This window comes from Ammospiza nelsoni, chromosome 23, assembly GCF_027579445.1.
Source record: "Ammospiza nelsoni isolate bAmmNel1 chromosome 23, bAmmNel1.pri, whole genome shotgun sequence".
NCBI classification, from domain to species: Eukaryota; Metazoa; Chordata; class Aves; order Passeriformes; family Passerellidae; genus Ammospiza; species Ammospiza nelsoni.
Window position 1 is genome coordinate 6,200,892 of NC_080655.1, and position 14,963 is coordinate 6,215,854.

A 14,963-nucleotide genomic window follows, 5' to 3' on the forward strand; every position below is an offset into this window, starting at 1 on the left:
TCCAGTCATTTGGTCAGAAAAGCTGATTTTTTCATTAACCAAGATTTCTGCCTACCTGGGTTGAATATGTTATATCTAAACTTCATTATTCTTTTGAAAAATTCACCTTTTGATGTTTTAGCTTGAAATAGCCTCCCCTTTGGAACAGTCACGTCTTCATTAGGCTTTGATGTGACACTCTTGCAGGGAGTGACTGACTCGGAGAGGGTGACGTTTGAGCTGTTCCCTGATGATGAGCGACAGTGCCTGAAGTGTAAAACCACTTGCTTCATGTCAGCAGTTTATTGTCCCTGCAAACCTGGGTTGTTGGTGTGCTTGTACCACATTGAGGACCTCTGCTCCTGTCCCACCTACAAATACAAACTGGGGTAAGCTTGAGGTAGTAACTAACACCATGATCTGGAGATAGTATTGTGTGTGTAGGTACTGTGATTTGATAATCTCTGCTGCCAGTGGGGCTGCTCTGTTTCTGTTTCAGTCCTTTGCAAATCCAGTGCTCCCACAACAATGGGACTGTTTTGTGCTTGCACACAAAGCCTCTTCAGCATTCAGCTCTTCTTCCTCTATAATGGCAAAAATTGCTGGCGAAGTTAGTTTGCATTTTTATTTATAGCAACCAGGTCATTGTCCCTTAGATCCAGTCCTTGCCAAGGAGTATTGTTTTGCTTTTTGGAGCTTTCCTTCCTGTTGTTAACTTTGCTGTGCTCTTTAGTACATCGTTTGTCCTACATGAATGTGGCTTGCTTTAAGACAGTGTCCAAACTCCTTAATTCTCCCATAGAAATTGCTTTTTGAAGCAATTACAACATTGGAATTATCTCAAAAGGAACATGGTGTGGTTGTAAGGTCTTAATTGTATAACCCTGAGTGCACAGAAACTTATTTCTGTATTGTACTGACCAACACACTTTAGAATTACCAAACGATTTGGTCTGGAAGGGACCTTAAAGCTCATCTCATGCCATCCATGCCATGGGCAGGGGCACCTTCCAGCAGTCCAGGCTGCTCTGAGCGCCACCCAGCCTGGGTCCTTGTGCTGGTGCCCTCGTTGTGCCCTCGTGCAGCCGCGGTGTTGCGGGGGGTTTGAGTCGTGTGCTGCCCGCAGGTACCGCTACACCCTGGAGGAGCTGTACCCGATGATGAACGCGCTCAAGATGCGCGCCGAGTCCTACAACGAGTGGGCTTCCAACGTCAACGAGGCCCTGGAGGCAAAGATCAACAACAAAAAAAGTGAGGATTTTACCTACTGCCTGTAGCACATCATTTAAAAGGACTGTTTTTTCAGTGTTTAGTTTCCAAACTGTAGTAACTTTTTTCGTATGCAATAATCAAAAGAAATAATTTATCACTTTGTGTTTTTAAGTAAATATTTTAGCTGTTACAGTCCCAGAAATGATGCTAAGCTGTCTCTGTGTGACAAGACCATAAATCATTTTGACATAAAGTGTAACTGAAGTAGAAATAGAAATAAATTTAATGTGTTTTGTTTCTAAGCCTTACCATGGAAAATCCCTCACAAAGGGAGACTTCTTAACTTAATATCTTTCCCAACAGGTCTCATCAGTTTCAAGGCTTTGATAGAAGAATCAGAAATGAAAAAGTTCCCAGACAATGACCTGCTGCGACACCTCCGGCTGGTGACACAGGATGCAGACAAATGTGCCTCGGTGGCCCAGCAGCTGTTGAATGGCAAGAGACAGACCAGGTAAGTGCCACTCCATGTCTGCAGCAAAATTGGGCCACCAGAGATGGATGTCAGTGGCCAGTGATGGGTGGTAATGCTCTGCAAGATTTAAAAATTAAAAGAATCTTTGTCTCCTCAGCAGAGCAGAGCCATCTTTGACATGAAGGTTCAGCTTTACTATATGTAATAAGTTAAACATCCTGAGTTTTCAAATCTCTTCTTCCTCTGTGTTTGACAGTTTGTAAATTCATTCCAATGTTCCCTGAAAAGAAAGAATGGTGTGGTATGTCTGACAAAGTAACACTCAGCAAGATACAGTCCCCTTGTCTTTGTGCTGTGGGCACTGTAATCTGTCCACAGGCAGGTGTTGTTGTATTCATTACTCTCTGTGTTGTGGAAAAACAAAGTGCCTTAACTCCCTGAGCTGCTGCTAGTGGGAATGTTGTACGAGAGGTCTGAAAAAATACCTGCTTTTTACCTTAAATCTTTCAGACAGGTCATTTGCTCAAGGGATTTGAAGTGAGGCAGTGTTCTTTGTGAACTACCTATCTGGTCCTGCTGGCACTCCATGTCTGAAATGAGCTGAAAAGAGCCAGAACAGAAGGCTAAGGCTGGTTCTCTTCATTGCACAAGTCTAGTTGTGCCTGCATTGATGAAGAGCCTTTCTCTCAGGATTCACTAATTACCATCTTCTGTTGAGTCATTCTTCACCCATAGATCCCAGACTGGTGTGGGTTGGAAGGGACCTTAAAGCTCATCTCATTCCAGCCCCCTGCCATGGGCAGGGACACCTTCCACTATCCCAGGTTGCTCCAAACCCTGTCTAACCTGACCTTGGCCACTTCCAGGGATGGGGCAGCTGCAGCTTCTCTGGGCAACCTGTGCCAGGTTCTCACCACCCTCACAGGGAACAATTCCTTCCCAATATCCCATCTATCCCTGCCCTCCTTCAACTTAAAGCCATTGATCAGGGCACTCAGACTCACCATGAGCACACTGAGCCTTGCAGGATGGTGATTTCTAAGAAAATGTTTGGTTTATGTATGTGGAGAACAGTATGATTCATGTCCACCAATCTTAAGTGTGATGTACTTCAGAAAAATTTGATTGTCATTTGTCCCATTTGGAGAATTTTCATCCATTTTTGCTGCTTTGAGCAACGTGGTGTTTATTGGAGCAGTTGCCTTTTGTGCTGGTAGAAGTGCACCTGTGGTTCCTGCATGTCACCTGCCTCAGCAGGGGTCAGAGCTCCTCACTCCTGTGCTCTTGCAGTACCTTGAAGGCTTGGAAGGACTGGGGGGCAGAATGTTCTGTTACACTGTCTGTAGCTGAATATTGCTGTCACACTTAGACATGATTCTTGTTTTCTTTCCTGCTGTTCCCTCTGTAAGCCTTTGTAGTAGCAACTTGATAAAAATTCACTTTTGCTGTCCTGCACACACAGGAGGATGAAGCCTCTGTCACAGCAACGTGAAAATACTGCAACAAGGAATGAGAAATTTGGCATTCCCACAGGCATGACTTCTGCCAGATAGGGAACCTCCAACCTAGAGATTTTAGGCACCATCATCAAAGGACTTGTCCACTTCTGATCTCCTCCTTCATTTGGTGCTGAGCCATCTGGCATCCCCAGCCTGTGTTCTCCCATCCCTGGTGCTTGTTCAGGGCTCCCAGTGCTGAACTGGGAGCAGCAGCCAGGCCCTTCCCTGCTCCTCTGTGCCAGATGGGTCCCTCCTGCACTGACTATGTCCCTGACTTCGTTTGGACTGAGAAGAGCTGGGAGCAATTCTTATTTTCATCTCCTTGACTAGATCTGTTCTTTTGTCACCATGAGAGGCTCTCGGCCTTCCTCACAGCTGGGCCTGCTAGCTCCTGCAGCATCCCAGACTGTGACAAGTAATTGACCCTGTCCTGCTGCTGTACACAGTGTTGAGGCAGTGCTTGCATTGAGATTCTTATTTGCTCTAGAAGAGGTTTTGTCCTTCTCTCACAATTTCTTGTTGAATCTTTTTTGGCATGTTTCTGGGAAAAGTCCAGTTTCATCATAATTTTTAATTGTTTTAAAACCTGTGTTACTTGATTATTTTTTTTCTCACAAGGTTGAAGTGGGGAATGCTCACAACTTTTGAAGGAAAATATAAAGATAATTACCTTCTTAAAATCTTAATACATGTTACATCACATGCAGATTCATATGCCTGGAGGTCACATCTGCTTGACAACCTCCATCACACCCAGTGCCGGGTGTTGGATTCTGGATTCTGCCTAAAATTTGATTTGTGCTTTTGGCAAGCTTTCTGTTGTGGACTGAGCATTTTGGTCTGATCCCGAGTTTGGAAGAGTCATGAAGGAGACTTGTTTCCTGTAGGAAGGTTGTCCCTGTCAGTCACAGCAGTCAGTGACACTGGGGGATCTTCTCCAGTGCAGTAAACACAGCGGTTCATGGGGAGAAGACCAGGACAGGAGGTAAATCCTAGTAAATCCTGTGACTCCTGCTCACCAGCTCCTCTGCAGTACCTGAAGGGATGCAAATGGGCTGTACATCCCTGTTTCCTCTGGTTCTCTTGGTGCTGGGGGTTAAACACTCCAGATGCAGGCTTGGAGATGTTCTGTGAGCATCTGAATGGGGCTGGAGCACAGTGTGGCCCTTGTTCTCCTGGCACTGGAAGGCAGCAGTGTTCCTGCCCTGCTGCCATGTTTTTCCTGTCTATCCCCTTCCTTCTCTAGGTCTCCTGAAGCGTGTTTTGTTCCTTAGAGTCTCTGAGGATTTGTGCTTGGAGACCTTTGTGATTATTAACCCTGGATGAACAAGGGTTTGGCTTCTGTCAATGGTTTTTCTTAGGCTCATGTAATTTCTGGTTTTCAAAAACATCTTGTGACAGCTTTGCCATTTAGATATGTGTATGTATATGTATATAAATATTTATGTATTTAAAAACTTGTGCTTTTCCTTGGAAGACACTGTGGAGCTTACTCAAAAACCAGTAGAACAAAGCAGCCTGTAAAGAAACCTGCGTTGTACCTGAATTTGAATTCATTTTATTGTTCAGCTGACTGTGGGGTTTGGAACTCTCAATGTGATTCTGTGTATCCGTTAAAAATACCTATTTTTAACACAGAATGGTAAATGAAAATTTATTTTATAGAGTTCACATTCCAGTCATGCTGGCATATCCTGCTGGGCTGTTCTCCTCTTTTGTATAAATAACACACTGTGGATTCAACTGGAGCCAGCATTGTAAGGGATCTCTTTCCTTTTCTGTTCAGGGTTCTCAGACCTCATTAATACTGGCTTGAGTTTAGAGAGGCTTTTAATATTGGGCCATTTGTTAACACTTATAAGCCACTCATTTGCTACAAAGCTTTTAGATAAAAATAAAAATGCTGATTTCAGTGTAGAGAGGATTTTTCAGAAGTGCCTACACAACCTGTCAATATAAAACCCATTCAGAATTGGGATTTATTCTCTTTTGGTGTGGATATGGGCAGAGCTGACTACAACAGCTACTGCAACATAACTGAAGAGTTTATCCACAGTTGCTTTGTGTTCTGGAAAAAAAAGCTTAATTTTATTCCATAATAACCAGTGCCCTTCCAAGGCTGAGTCGTTGTTCCAGAATCCTGTTTGATATGAGTGTTTCAACAATAGCTCGTTCTACAGTGGCAGACTGAGGTTTCCCACGTGTGTGAGCCCTGGGCTGCTTGGATGCTTGTGAATATTCTGCTGTTCCTGAAGAAGGCCTGGCTGACATGAAATCATAAGCAGATGTCAGGGAATCAATAAATCACAGAATGGTTTGTGTGGGAAGGGACCTTAAAGCTCATCTTGTTCCACTCCCTGCAGGGACACCTTCCACTGGACCAGGTTGCTCCAAGCCCTGTCCAGCCTGGCCTCAGAGTTGATTTCTGGGGTTTATTTTTCTGTTCAATGATGAGCTGAGGGCTGAATGTGTCGTTGCAGGTACCGCTCCGGGGGAGGGAAGTGCCAGAACCAGCTGACGGTGAACGAGCTGCGGCTCTTCGTGAGGCAGCTCTACGCCCTGCCCTGTGTCCTCAGCCAGACACCACTGCTGAAGGTAACTGGGGAAGCCTTGGGAGGGGAGCAGGAGCATTCACAGAGTGATGGGTTTGCACTGCATTCATCTCCCATCTCACTGTTTGCTCCAAGAGTTAATACTGGGCACTGCAGGCTGGGGTGACTCGTGCACATGGGATGCTGAAGAAAGGAGCTCTGACCAGCTGCTGTTTGTGGTCAGCAGAGTTTTATACTGCATATGTAATAAAGCTCACAGGCTCAAATTCTCCTTATCAAAGGCGCCATGGAGAATTTAACAATAGGAATGCTGACACAGCAGCAGAGAAGTTCCTGAGCCCCTGACTCAGAACCAATCTTTATACCCTTTTAAGGAAAAAGCCTGTAACCCTTACCTGTTGGTCACTTTTTGGTCCCTCTAACCCTTTGCCATTGGTCAAGCCTGGATTCTGGCCAAGGCTATAAAAGTAGCATACTGTATCCCTACTAACTTAGAAGAAGAAGAGCTGAGACCCTTCACGGACTCCCCAAATAAAGCCATACTCGTGGAATAGCCGGCGTCTTCTTCCTTCTCCTCTCTGTCTTCTGAAGCCTCCAGCCAAGGGCAAACTTACCCAGCAGCAAGCTGAAATCTTATGAGCTGGTTAATCACTGTAAGAGCTGAATATCACCCTGCTTGCTGGGGGTTTGAACTGCGGCTTCTTGGTCTAAGCGAGCTGGCTTCTGGCACTCTATCCCCCTGGGGACAGAGATCCCGGGCTCATGCTCTGCTTATGATAAGGTCTGATAAGAGGATATTATGCACAGGCAAATCAAACCATTCATGTTTGTGAAGGATTGTAGGAGAAGGAGCAGAATGACCTGGGTAACTACAGTTAAAAGTTTGGGGTCAGTTACCTGCTCTGCTGTAACGAGTAAAGCCAGGTTAATCTGAGAACATTCAAACTCCCCAGTGCTCTGAGGGACAGCTCTGTCATCCTTTCCACTTTCCTGCTTTGTTAATCCAGAATCAGCTTTCTCAGTTTTGTAATTAGATCCCTCTTTGTGCTCTCTAACCACATTCCAGGAAACCTCACAGATAACTCCAGCCAAACCCAGCCCAGGCTGGCCAAATCCTCTCTCTAGCAGAGAACCTGCTGCTGCCTGGAGTCAGAGCACTTTGAATCCCACCACCACCAGCCGTGCTGGTTCTGTGCACCCCAAATGATGAGCCCTCAGGCAAACTGAAAGTAATTCAAGATCTTGTTTCAGAATTTGCCCAAATGTTCCATATCACACTGAGGGGTAATTAAAAAAAATTCTGTGCAGCTGCAATTCCTGTCTTAAAGGAGAAGAGCTTTGCATATTTGTGACACTTGAAACCAGGAGAGGCCATGTCTACTTCTTGAACTGTCCCTCAAGTATCCACCCAACACTGAGACACCAGATGGTGCCATGGAAATGAATGGGAACAAACCAGTTCTACTCAGCTTTGACTGCTGCTTTGGAAGCTTTATCTGCCCTGCAGTGTGTGGATCAGATTTGATGCAGTCCTATTTACAGTTATTTGTTTGTAGCACTGAAGCTGTGAAGTTTTCTTGCTGGTTGAAAAGCAGAAATTTGGAAATGCCAGACATGCAAACAGTTCCTCTCCATCTGGCATTCCTGAACAGGGGAATAACAAACACATATGGTCCGAGTGTTCCTTTGTGTCATCCTCAACAAGCCTCAATTATATGTCATTGTGCAAATTAGGCTGTTAATATCAATGACCAACATTACTGGAGATGGGTTCACAATTCAGTCTATCTCTAAAAAATGTTTGATTCCATGCTGGGGGAGGTTGCCCACCCTGGGAAACAGGCTCTCTGGCAAAATGCCAAGGTGTCAGCTGTGAGGGAAGAATTTCCTGCAGGAACAGCATTTCAGGCAGCACTGGGAGTACTGGGCAGGTTGCTTCATACAGAATAATCCCAGTCTTCACTGTGGGATTGCTCTGGATGACTGTCCTTTATCCTGAAGGAAGTGCAAACAGTCACAGAAATACCTTTTGGGGTAATGAGCTGCTGAGTGCATGGAGAGAGAGAAGGTGTTGCCCTGCATGAGAGTAAAATGCCTGTGGCTCGCTGGGACTGTGGGGTGCAGCTCAACAGCCAGTCCAGCAGAAATGAACTTCAGAAATTCTGTGCCCTTCCCAGTGTTTTGTTTCATGTTCCTCACCTTGCTGTTCCTCAGCTGCCTGGACCATTCCAAAACAAAGCCAGTCAGCAACACCCATGGAGTTCTTAATTTCCCTTTGCATCCTTTCTGTTCTTTGGAGCCCTCTTTCTGGCACCCTGTCACTGGGATTGCTTTGTTCTGGGGTACCCAAGCTTGTGGCCATGCTACACATGGGGAAGTGGTGGCCACACTGTGTGTTGAAGACACTATTGTAGTGTTTCAGCCCTCAGGATAACTTGCCATGTGCCATTTACAAAAAGCTCCTGGTACTTTTTCTAATGTTTCCACACCTCCTTTCTCTGGCACATAAGGTTTAATATAAGTTATTAATTACATCTAACCCCTCCCCTTATTATGGGGTGCTGGGGCTGGTTGTAGCAGTTTCAGGGTGTGGCTGGCTGGTAAACTTGGGGGTTTCCTTTGTGTCTTTGGTGCTTGTTATGGTTTATTTAGGGGGGATGTTGGTAGTGTTTGTTTATTCAGTGTCATTGGTAGCACATCCTTACCCAGAAGCCTGGGCCAGCTGGGATGTTGTTGGTTATGGCCTTGGGATGGGGTTGGTTGTGGTGGTGGGGCTTGCTATAGGAGTGTGTTAGGGTTACTAGTGGATGAGGAGACAGTGAATAGGGGGGGGTCTGCTGCCAGTGTGATCAGATGGCACAGGGTACACCACCTTGTACCAAAAACAAAAAAAAAGCAACACTATAACATTAGACTATCACAATGAAAACTCTTAAATCCTTCATAATTAAGGAAAGTTTCAGGAGCAAAAAACTTATACATCTTGGGAGGAGAAATGTAGGAAAAGGAGACATCCATCTGGATAATTTGCCATGTGCACCGTGGCATTGCAGCAGGGGGTTTGCCAGGAGCCTGTACTCCCATTGTTAACCCTGCGCTTCCACGGTCAAGCGACTTGGCAGAGAACTTTCATCTGATTCATTGCTGCATTTGTGTATTTCAGGATCTCCTTGACCGTGTGGAAGCTTTCCAACAGCAAAGCCAAAAGCTCCTTTCTGAAGAGATGCCCAGCGCTGCGGAGCTGCAGGAGCTGCTGGACGTCAGCTTTGACTTTGACGTGGAGCTGCCGCAGCTGCCGGAGCTGCGGGCGCGGCTGGAGCAGGCGCGCTGGCTGGAGGACGTGCAGCTGGCCTGCTCCGAGCACAGCTCCCTCACCCTGGATGACATGAGGCGCCTCATCGACTCTGGCGTGGGGCTCGCGCCCTACCCCGCTGTGGAGAAGGCCATGGCCAAGCTGCAGGAGCTCCTCACCGTGTCCGAGCACTGGGATGACAAAGCCAGGAACCTGATAAAGGCCAGGTAGAGCTAAATCTTGGTGTGACATTTTGTAGTTCCATGAGTTGTTTCAGATGGAAGTGCCCTGACTCCTGGAGGGGCTCCCCGCTTTGTTCATCCAGTATGATGAAGGCAAAGTTTGTGCCAGCCAGAAGGGACAGGGCTGGAGGAGGGACATGAGGGATGGAGCAGTTTCAGGTGTCAGAGTTGCCTCACAGTGTTTGTGTTGCTCAATCTTGTGTAAATTCTCCTTGTGCCACAGTGTCATGGTTTGATGCTACCACAATGCCAAAAAAGGTTATCAAACCAGGACACTCAGGAAAGGGGTTTAAGATGCCTCTTCCTTCTTTTCCACCTTCTCCCCTCCCCAGTTTCAGGCTGGAGAACACGTGTTCAGACCAAGGTCAGATAGGTATCACCAGCAGGTAAAATTTCATAGTCCATAGAGTCCATGTAGGACTATTTCTCCCTAACAAGGAGGAGATTTTTCCAGATTAATTGGTGCAGGGAAGAAGGAAATAAGCCAAATATATTCTTACTAAGAAAAAATTTTCTTGTGGTTTTTACCTTCTAATTTATAAAGTAAAACAGGGGAGAGCACAGTGTATTAAAATGAGGAATGTGACACGAATTATGTGCCAGGTTTCTTCCCTCAGGATTCCTTTCTTTTTTTAATTTTGTCATACCTGAAGTATTGGAACATTTCTTACCCACTACTAACCAGTGTTTTAAGACAGCTTAAATAGCACATTAATGACTAAGCTTGGGTTCAACATTCTATAGGGAGCTGTGTAGTGTTTGTACCTTTCTAAAACCTCAGAATCAAACTGGGAAATACAGAAAAGCTCACTTCAGGGTTTTAACCTTTGAATGCATAATCTCTCAGTTGGTGCTGGTCTGTGGATGGTCTGGTGGATGTCTGTCATCCAAAAGTTAATAAAAGGTACATCTTCTTTAAGTCCAAATGTGAGAATATTTCTAGTTGGAGGCCAGAGTAAGCAAACACACATTTCTAAACCCCCATGCTCCTGACACCCCAGCTCTGCTGGGTGCAGCCAGTACTGAACATCATCAGTAACATCATCAGTTGGTGTGGCCCTCTGATTTAACAACCCAGGTGAGTGGAAGAGCCCCCCTGTAAGCAGCATCTCCCATCTGGGCTGTTGTGCTCCCCCAGGCCCCGGCAGTCCCTGAGCAGCCTGGCAGCAGCAGTGAAGGAGCTGGAGGAGATCCCAGCCTACCTCCCAAACGGAGCAGCACTGAAGGATGCAGTGCAGAAGGCCAAGGACTGGCTGCAGGAGGTGGAGGCTCTGCAGGTACGTGAGCCCGGCTGCTGGGCAGGGACAGTGACCCTGCTCATGTCACCAGAGCCACCCCACCCCCTGTGTGCTCCTGGGCTCTGGTGTCACTCTGAGCTCCCAGTCTGGGACATCATTGGTTACCTCAGCCATGGAGCAGCTACACCCACTGCCCTGATTCTTGCTTCTGTTTCTGGTCTGTATTCCTTCACCTTTGCAACTAACTGCCTGCAATAAAATCTATAAAACAGCTATTAGCAAGAATTGAAAGTTAAAAAGTTGCTGCATTATGGAACTTCACATTAAGGTCACTGTTTCTGAGTTGCTCAGTAACAACTCCTTGTTAATCACATTTTTGTGCTGCACTGAGGTACAGAGTGGTGCTACAGAAGTAGTTCCTGGCTCAGCCTTGCAAGTGCTCAAGCCAGGGGTCAGTGGGACTGCCCAGAGTGGCACTGGGATAGCCCTGATTTCACATTTTGGTATAAATTGCCCAATATTTTCATTTGTCCTGGGGTTTTTTGTTTGTTTTGGGGGTTTTTTGTTGTTTTTTTTTTTTTTTTGTTTGTTTGGGTTTTTTTTTGTTTGTTTGTTTTTTGTTGTTGTTGTTTTTTTTGTTTTTTCTATAAAGTGAGCTCTAATTTAACTTAGGGGTATTTTCAGGCCTGTCTGGCCTAAATTCAGCTTTCAATAAAAATTTAATTTGAGCTCTTATTTAAAAAACTAATTTTCTTGGATTTAAATATTTTTAAGGAATAAAATTCATGTAATACTAACTTTCATTTGAGGGCTGTCTTGAAAGAATTTGAGTTTTTTTTTTTTTTTTTTTTCTTGGCACTTGCTAATCTCTTGGTCTGGACTCTGAAATTCTGCCTCTTGAATGTGGAAAACCAGTTCTGTCTGCACCAAAAATTTCTGCTTTGGTTCTGTGAAGGTTTTGTTAAATGCCTGCAGTCACTGTGACTTGCAGGAAGTTCTTGGCATCAGGACTTTGAAGTTGCTACAGGTGTTGGGGCTGTTTTGGTGAATATTTCTCCAGTCCTAAATCAACTGCCTGTTCTAGTAATTACCTCTGGAATTACTGAATTGTGCTGCTTTACCTCTGGGTGTGTGGTGCCTGCATTGCCTGAGGTGTGGGGTGCCAAGGGAATGGCCAGAGCTTGTTCTCAAGTGGCACATGGGATACTGGGGGTGAGTCTCATTCTTGGCCTGGCACAGCCTGGGTTAAATTGTCTTCTGGTGCTGGAGCTCCCTGCAGTACCTGAAAGGAGGCTGGAGCCAGGGAATCAAGAGTTTCCTCCCAGGGAACAAGGGACAGGGTGAGAGGAAACTGCCTCAAATTGCACCTGAGGAGGTTCAGGTTGGATGTTGGGGAAAGTTTCTTCGCTGGAAGGAGTAATCAGGCCCTGGCACAGCCTGCCCAGGGTAGAGTCATCATCTCTGGAGGGATTTAAATGTGTGTGGACGTGACACTTGGGGACAAATGGTGGCTTTGGCAGTGCTGTGTTAATTGCTGAAATCGATCTTGGAGGTCTTTTTTCAATGTTAATAACTGTATAATTTTATAATTTCAGAATTATTTTGATTTTCTGCTGTGAATGCACTGTGAGACTGGGAGACTTCTTATATTGTTGGCAGTCTGATTTTGTTCTGTTATCTTTTTAAAGGATCACTTGGTCACATCCCAGCCCCCAAATGTGTTGTTAGTTTTGTCTGGTAGTCAATGACTAAGTGCACAAGCAGCACAAATGTTGGGCTGATAGTGCCAGTCACTGAGCTGTCTCAGCATTAAATTAATTTTTACAACTCTGCCCTGAACTCCTTGGGTGGCTGCTGTGACCTGGGCAGTGCTGGGTGCTGGGTGCATCCAGCATCTCCTCTTTTCCCCCTGGCAGGCTGGGGGCCGTGTGCCCGTGCTGGACATGCTGGTGGAGCTCGTCTCGAGGGGCCGCTCCCTCCCCGTGCACCTGGAGCACCTGCCCAGGCTGGAGGCCCTGGTGGCTGAAGTGCAGGCGTGGAAGGAGTGTGCAGCAAACACCTTCCTGTGTGAGAACTCTCCATATTCCCTTCTGGAGGTGAGGCCTGGGTGGGGATCAGTTCAGTCATGCATGTGCATTTGCTGCTCCCTCAGTGTGTGCCAGGAGGGAGCAGTAAATATTAAGTATATTTGCAGAATTGCTTTAGGATTACACAAACTGTTTTAATAAGAACTTTTGTTAGTGTCCTATAGCTCTAATAATAGTTTTAAACTTCTAAAATGCTTAAGATTTAGCTATGTTTTCTCTATTCTTCTTAATCAGTGGCTAACAAGAGCAGGCAGTGCCAGTGTCTAATGTTTTCCATATGAATGTGGGAATACTGACAAATCTGTGGCACTGGATTAACTCCAGTGCATCAGACCGAGCTGCAGGTGAGCAGGTTCCTACCTGCTCCATCCTCCTCAGGTTCAGGTGTGCCAGGGCAAGGCTGGGGCTGTGTTTGCTGCCCCTCTGGAGCTGTGGCTGTGTCACACCTGCAGTCCATGAGCAATGTACACTCTGCCCAGCACTGAGGCTCTCTGAGCCCCCTCCTATTGGGCCAGACAGGAATGCAGGGCAACCTCTGGAATCTCTGCTCTTTCCCAGGGTTTGCAGTTTCAGTCCCATGGAGGCTGTTCAGCTTTTTGTCTCCCTCCCTCTCCCTCCCTCTCTCTCTCTCTCCCAGCAGTCTGGGTGAAACACAAGGGTTGTTTGGGTCTGGGCATTTTACAAAACTGAAGTTTGAACTTTCCAGCTCTCCCTGCCTTCCAGATAACCTCATCCTAATCCCTCAGATCTTTAATGGAATAACTACAGGAACCCTAGTTCTCAGTAGGGGCCTGTGGCTGCATCCAGGCAGGGAGGTGCATTAGAAACAGTGCAGGTGTAACACTGCTGCATGTGGGACACTGCTGTTCTGTCCCTCAGGTGTTGTGTCCCTGGTGTGACATTGGGATGCTCAGTCTGAAGAGGAAGCAGAAGAAGCTGAAGGAGCCAGTGCCAAGTGGCAAGAAGAAAGGCACTAAGCTGGAGACACTGAGTGACCTGGAGCGGGCACTCTCTGAAAGCAAGGACACTGCATCTGCAGTAAGTGCTCACATCTCTCCTAACTGGAATCTCTTCTGAGTTCCTTGAATCCTTCTTTCTGTTTGCCTCCTGTGCAGGAGTGTGGCTTCCACCCTGTTTTTGCTGTGCTGCTCTGCAGGATTTCTGAACTGCACTTTGCTGTGTTTGCTTCAGGCTTCCCAAAATTGCTTTCAGTGGAAACAACATGTGTTGCTTTGTGCATTAGGCAGCCTCACCGTTTGCTAGGCAATGCCTGTAGCTGAACAAAGCACAGGAAAACAAAAAATGGAGACCTGTTTTCCCCTACCATACCTAAAGCTTATTAAAAATGGGATAGGGTTTGGCCAAGTCTGATCCTTTCAAAGAACACAATAATCCAGCACCATTTATAATTAAAACAAACATTCTAAATAATTAAAGAAAACCTCATGAGTTATGGAGGCCCTAAAACATTGCTCTGGGTGGGCCAGACTCAGTTGCTGATGGGGAAGGGCTTCATTGCAGCAGATCTAGTGCAGGGCCTCTGCCTGGGCCAGGTAATGATGTCTTGTACAGTAGGGGCTCATTGGGTGGGGCTTGAATGTCATTTAATGTGGGACATTTAAGTTTTAACCTATGGCAACTCCTTGAAATATGTACTTTCAGTGCTTTGGTGTTGGCATCTCTCGTCTGACCCCCAGAGCTGGAGCATTGTCCCTGTTGTGGCCCTGTGGGGACAGGCTGGGCCCTGGGTCACACTAAGCCCTTGGTGACTCCAGGACCCCTGGCCAAGGAGACCCAGGGCACCCCAGGGACTGCACCCAGGAGAGGGAGAGGTCATTCAGTGTGGCAGGGTTTGCTTCTGACACACGAGGGGAGCCAGAACCTTCCCACACCCCAACCCAGCTCAGCACCTGTGTGCACATCAGAATGTGCTGTGTCCCAGTCCCATGTCTGCCCAGCATGGACACAGCTATCTTAACTTTTCCAGAGCTGATTTTAGTCCAGGAATTATGCCTGAAAGCTATGGTGTGACAAATAACCACTTTGTATATATCTATAAACCCTTCTCAGTGTGTTCATATACATTATAAAATGCATAGAATTAATTAGTTGCAGCTGGTTTGCACAGCTTTTATGAAACTGAAATACATTGCTGGTTTTATAGGATCTAGTGCTAAAGATTCCTGAAAAAAGGATCATGAGCATTTGCAGAGAGGGTAAACAGCACATCCAGGGTACACCTGAGCTTTGTCTGCTTTTCACAATCCCCAGAGCTAGTTTGTAGGTCAGGGCATGGCCCTGAGCACTGTTCAGCATGTGCAAAGTGAGGGTGAGAGGTACATTTGCATTTGTGCAAACTGCCCAGGAAGCTTTTCTGAGTATCCAGA

The 14,963-nt window shown here is 46.2% G+C and overlaps 1 protein-coding gene across 1 annotated transcript in view; it reads left to right on the plus strand.

Annotated features, from left to right (window-relative positions):
- KDM5B (lysine demethylase 5B) overlaps positions 1 to 14,963 on the plus strand; it is a 59,388-nt gene that overhangs the window by 36,128 nt on the left and 8,297 nt on the right. Inside the window, exons 15-22 of the mRNA XM_059487938.1 lie at positions 187 to 368; positions 1,106 to 1,230; positions 1,555 to 1,705; positions 5,646 to 5,760; positions 8,881 to 9,236; positions 10,390 to 10,528; positions 12,406 to 12,585; positions 13,456 to 13,614. Of these exons, the coding sequence (XP_059343921.1) occupies positions 187 to 368; positions 1,106 to 1,230; positions 1,555 to 1,705; positions 5,646 to 5,760; positions 8,881 to 9,236; positions 10,390 to 10,528; positions 12,406 to 12,585; positions 13,456 to 13,614 (1,407 nt within the window). The remainder of the gene's footprint in view (positions 1 to 186; positions 369 to 1,105; positions 1,231 to 1,554; positions 1,706 to 5,645; positions 5,761 to 8,880; positions 9,237 to 10,389; positions 10,529 to 12,405; positions 12,586 to 13,455; positions 13,615 to 14,963) is intronic.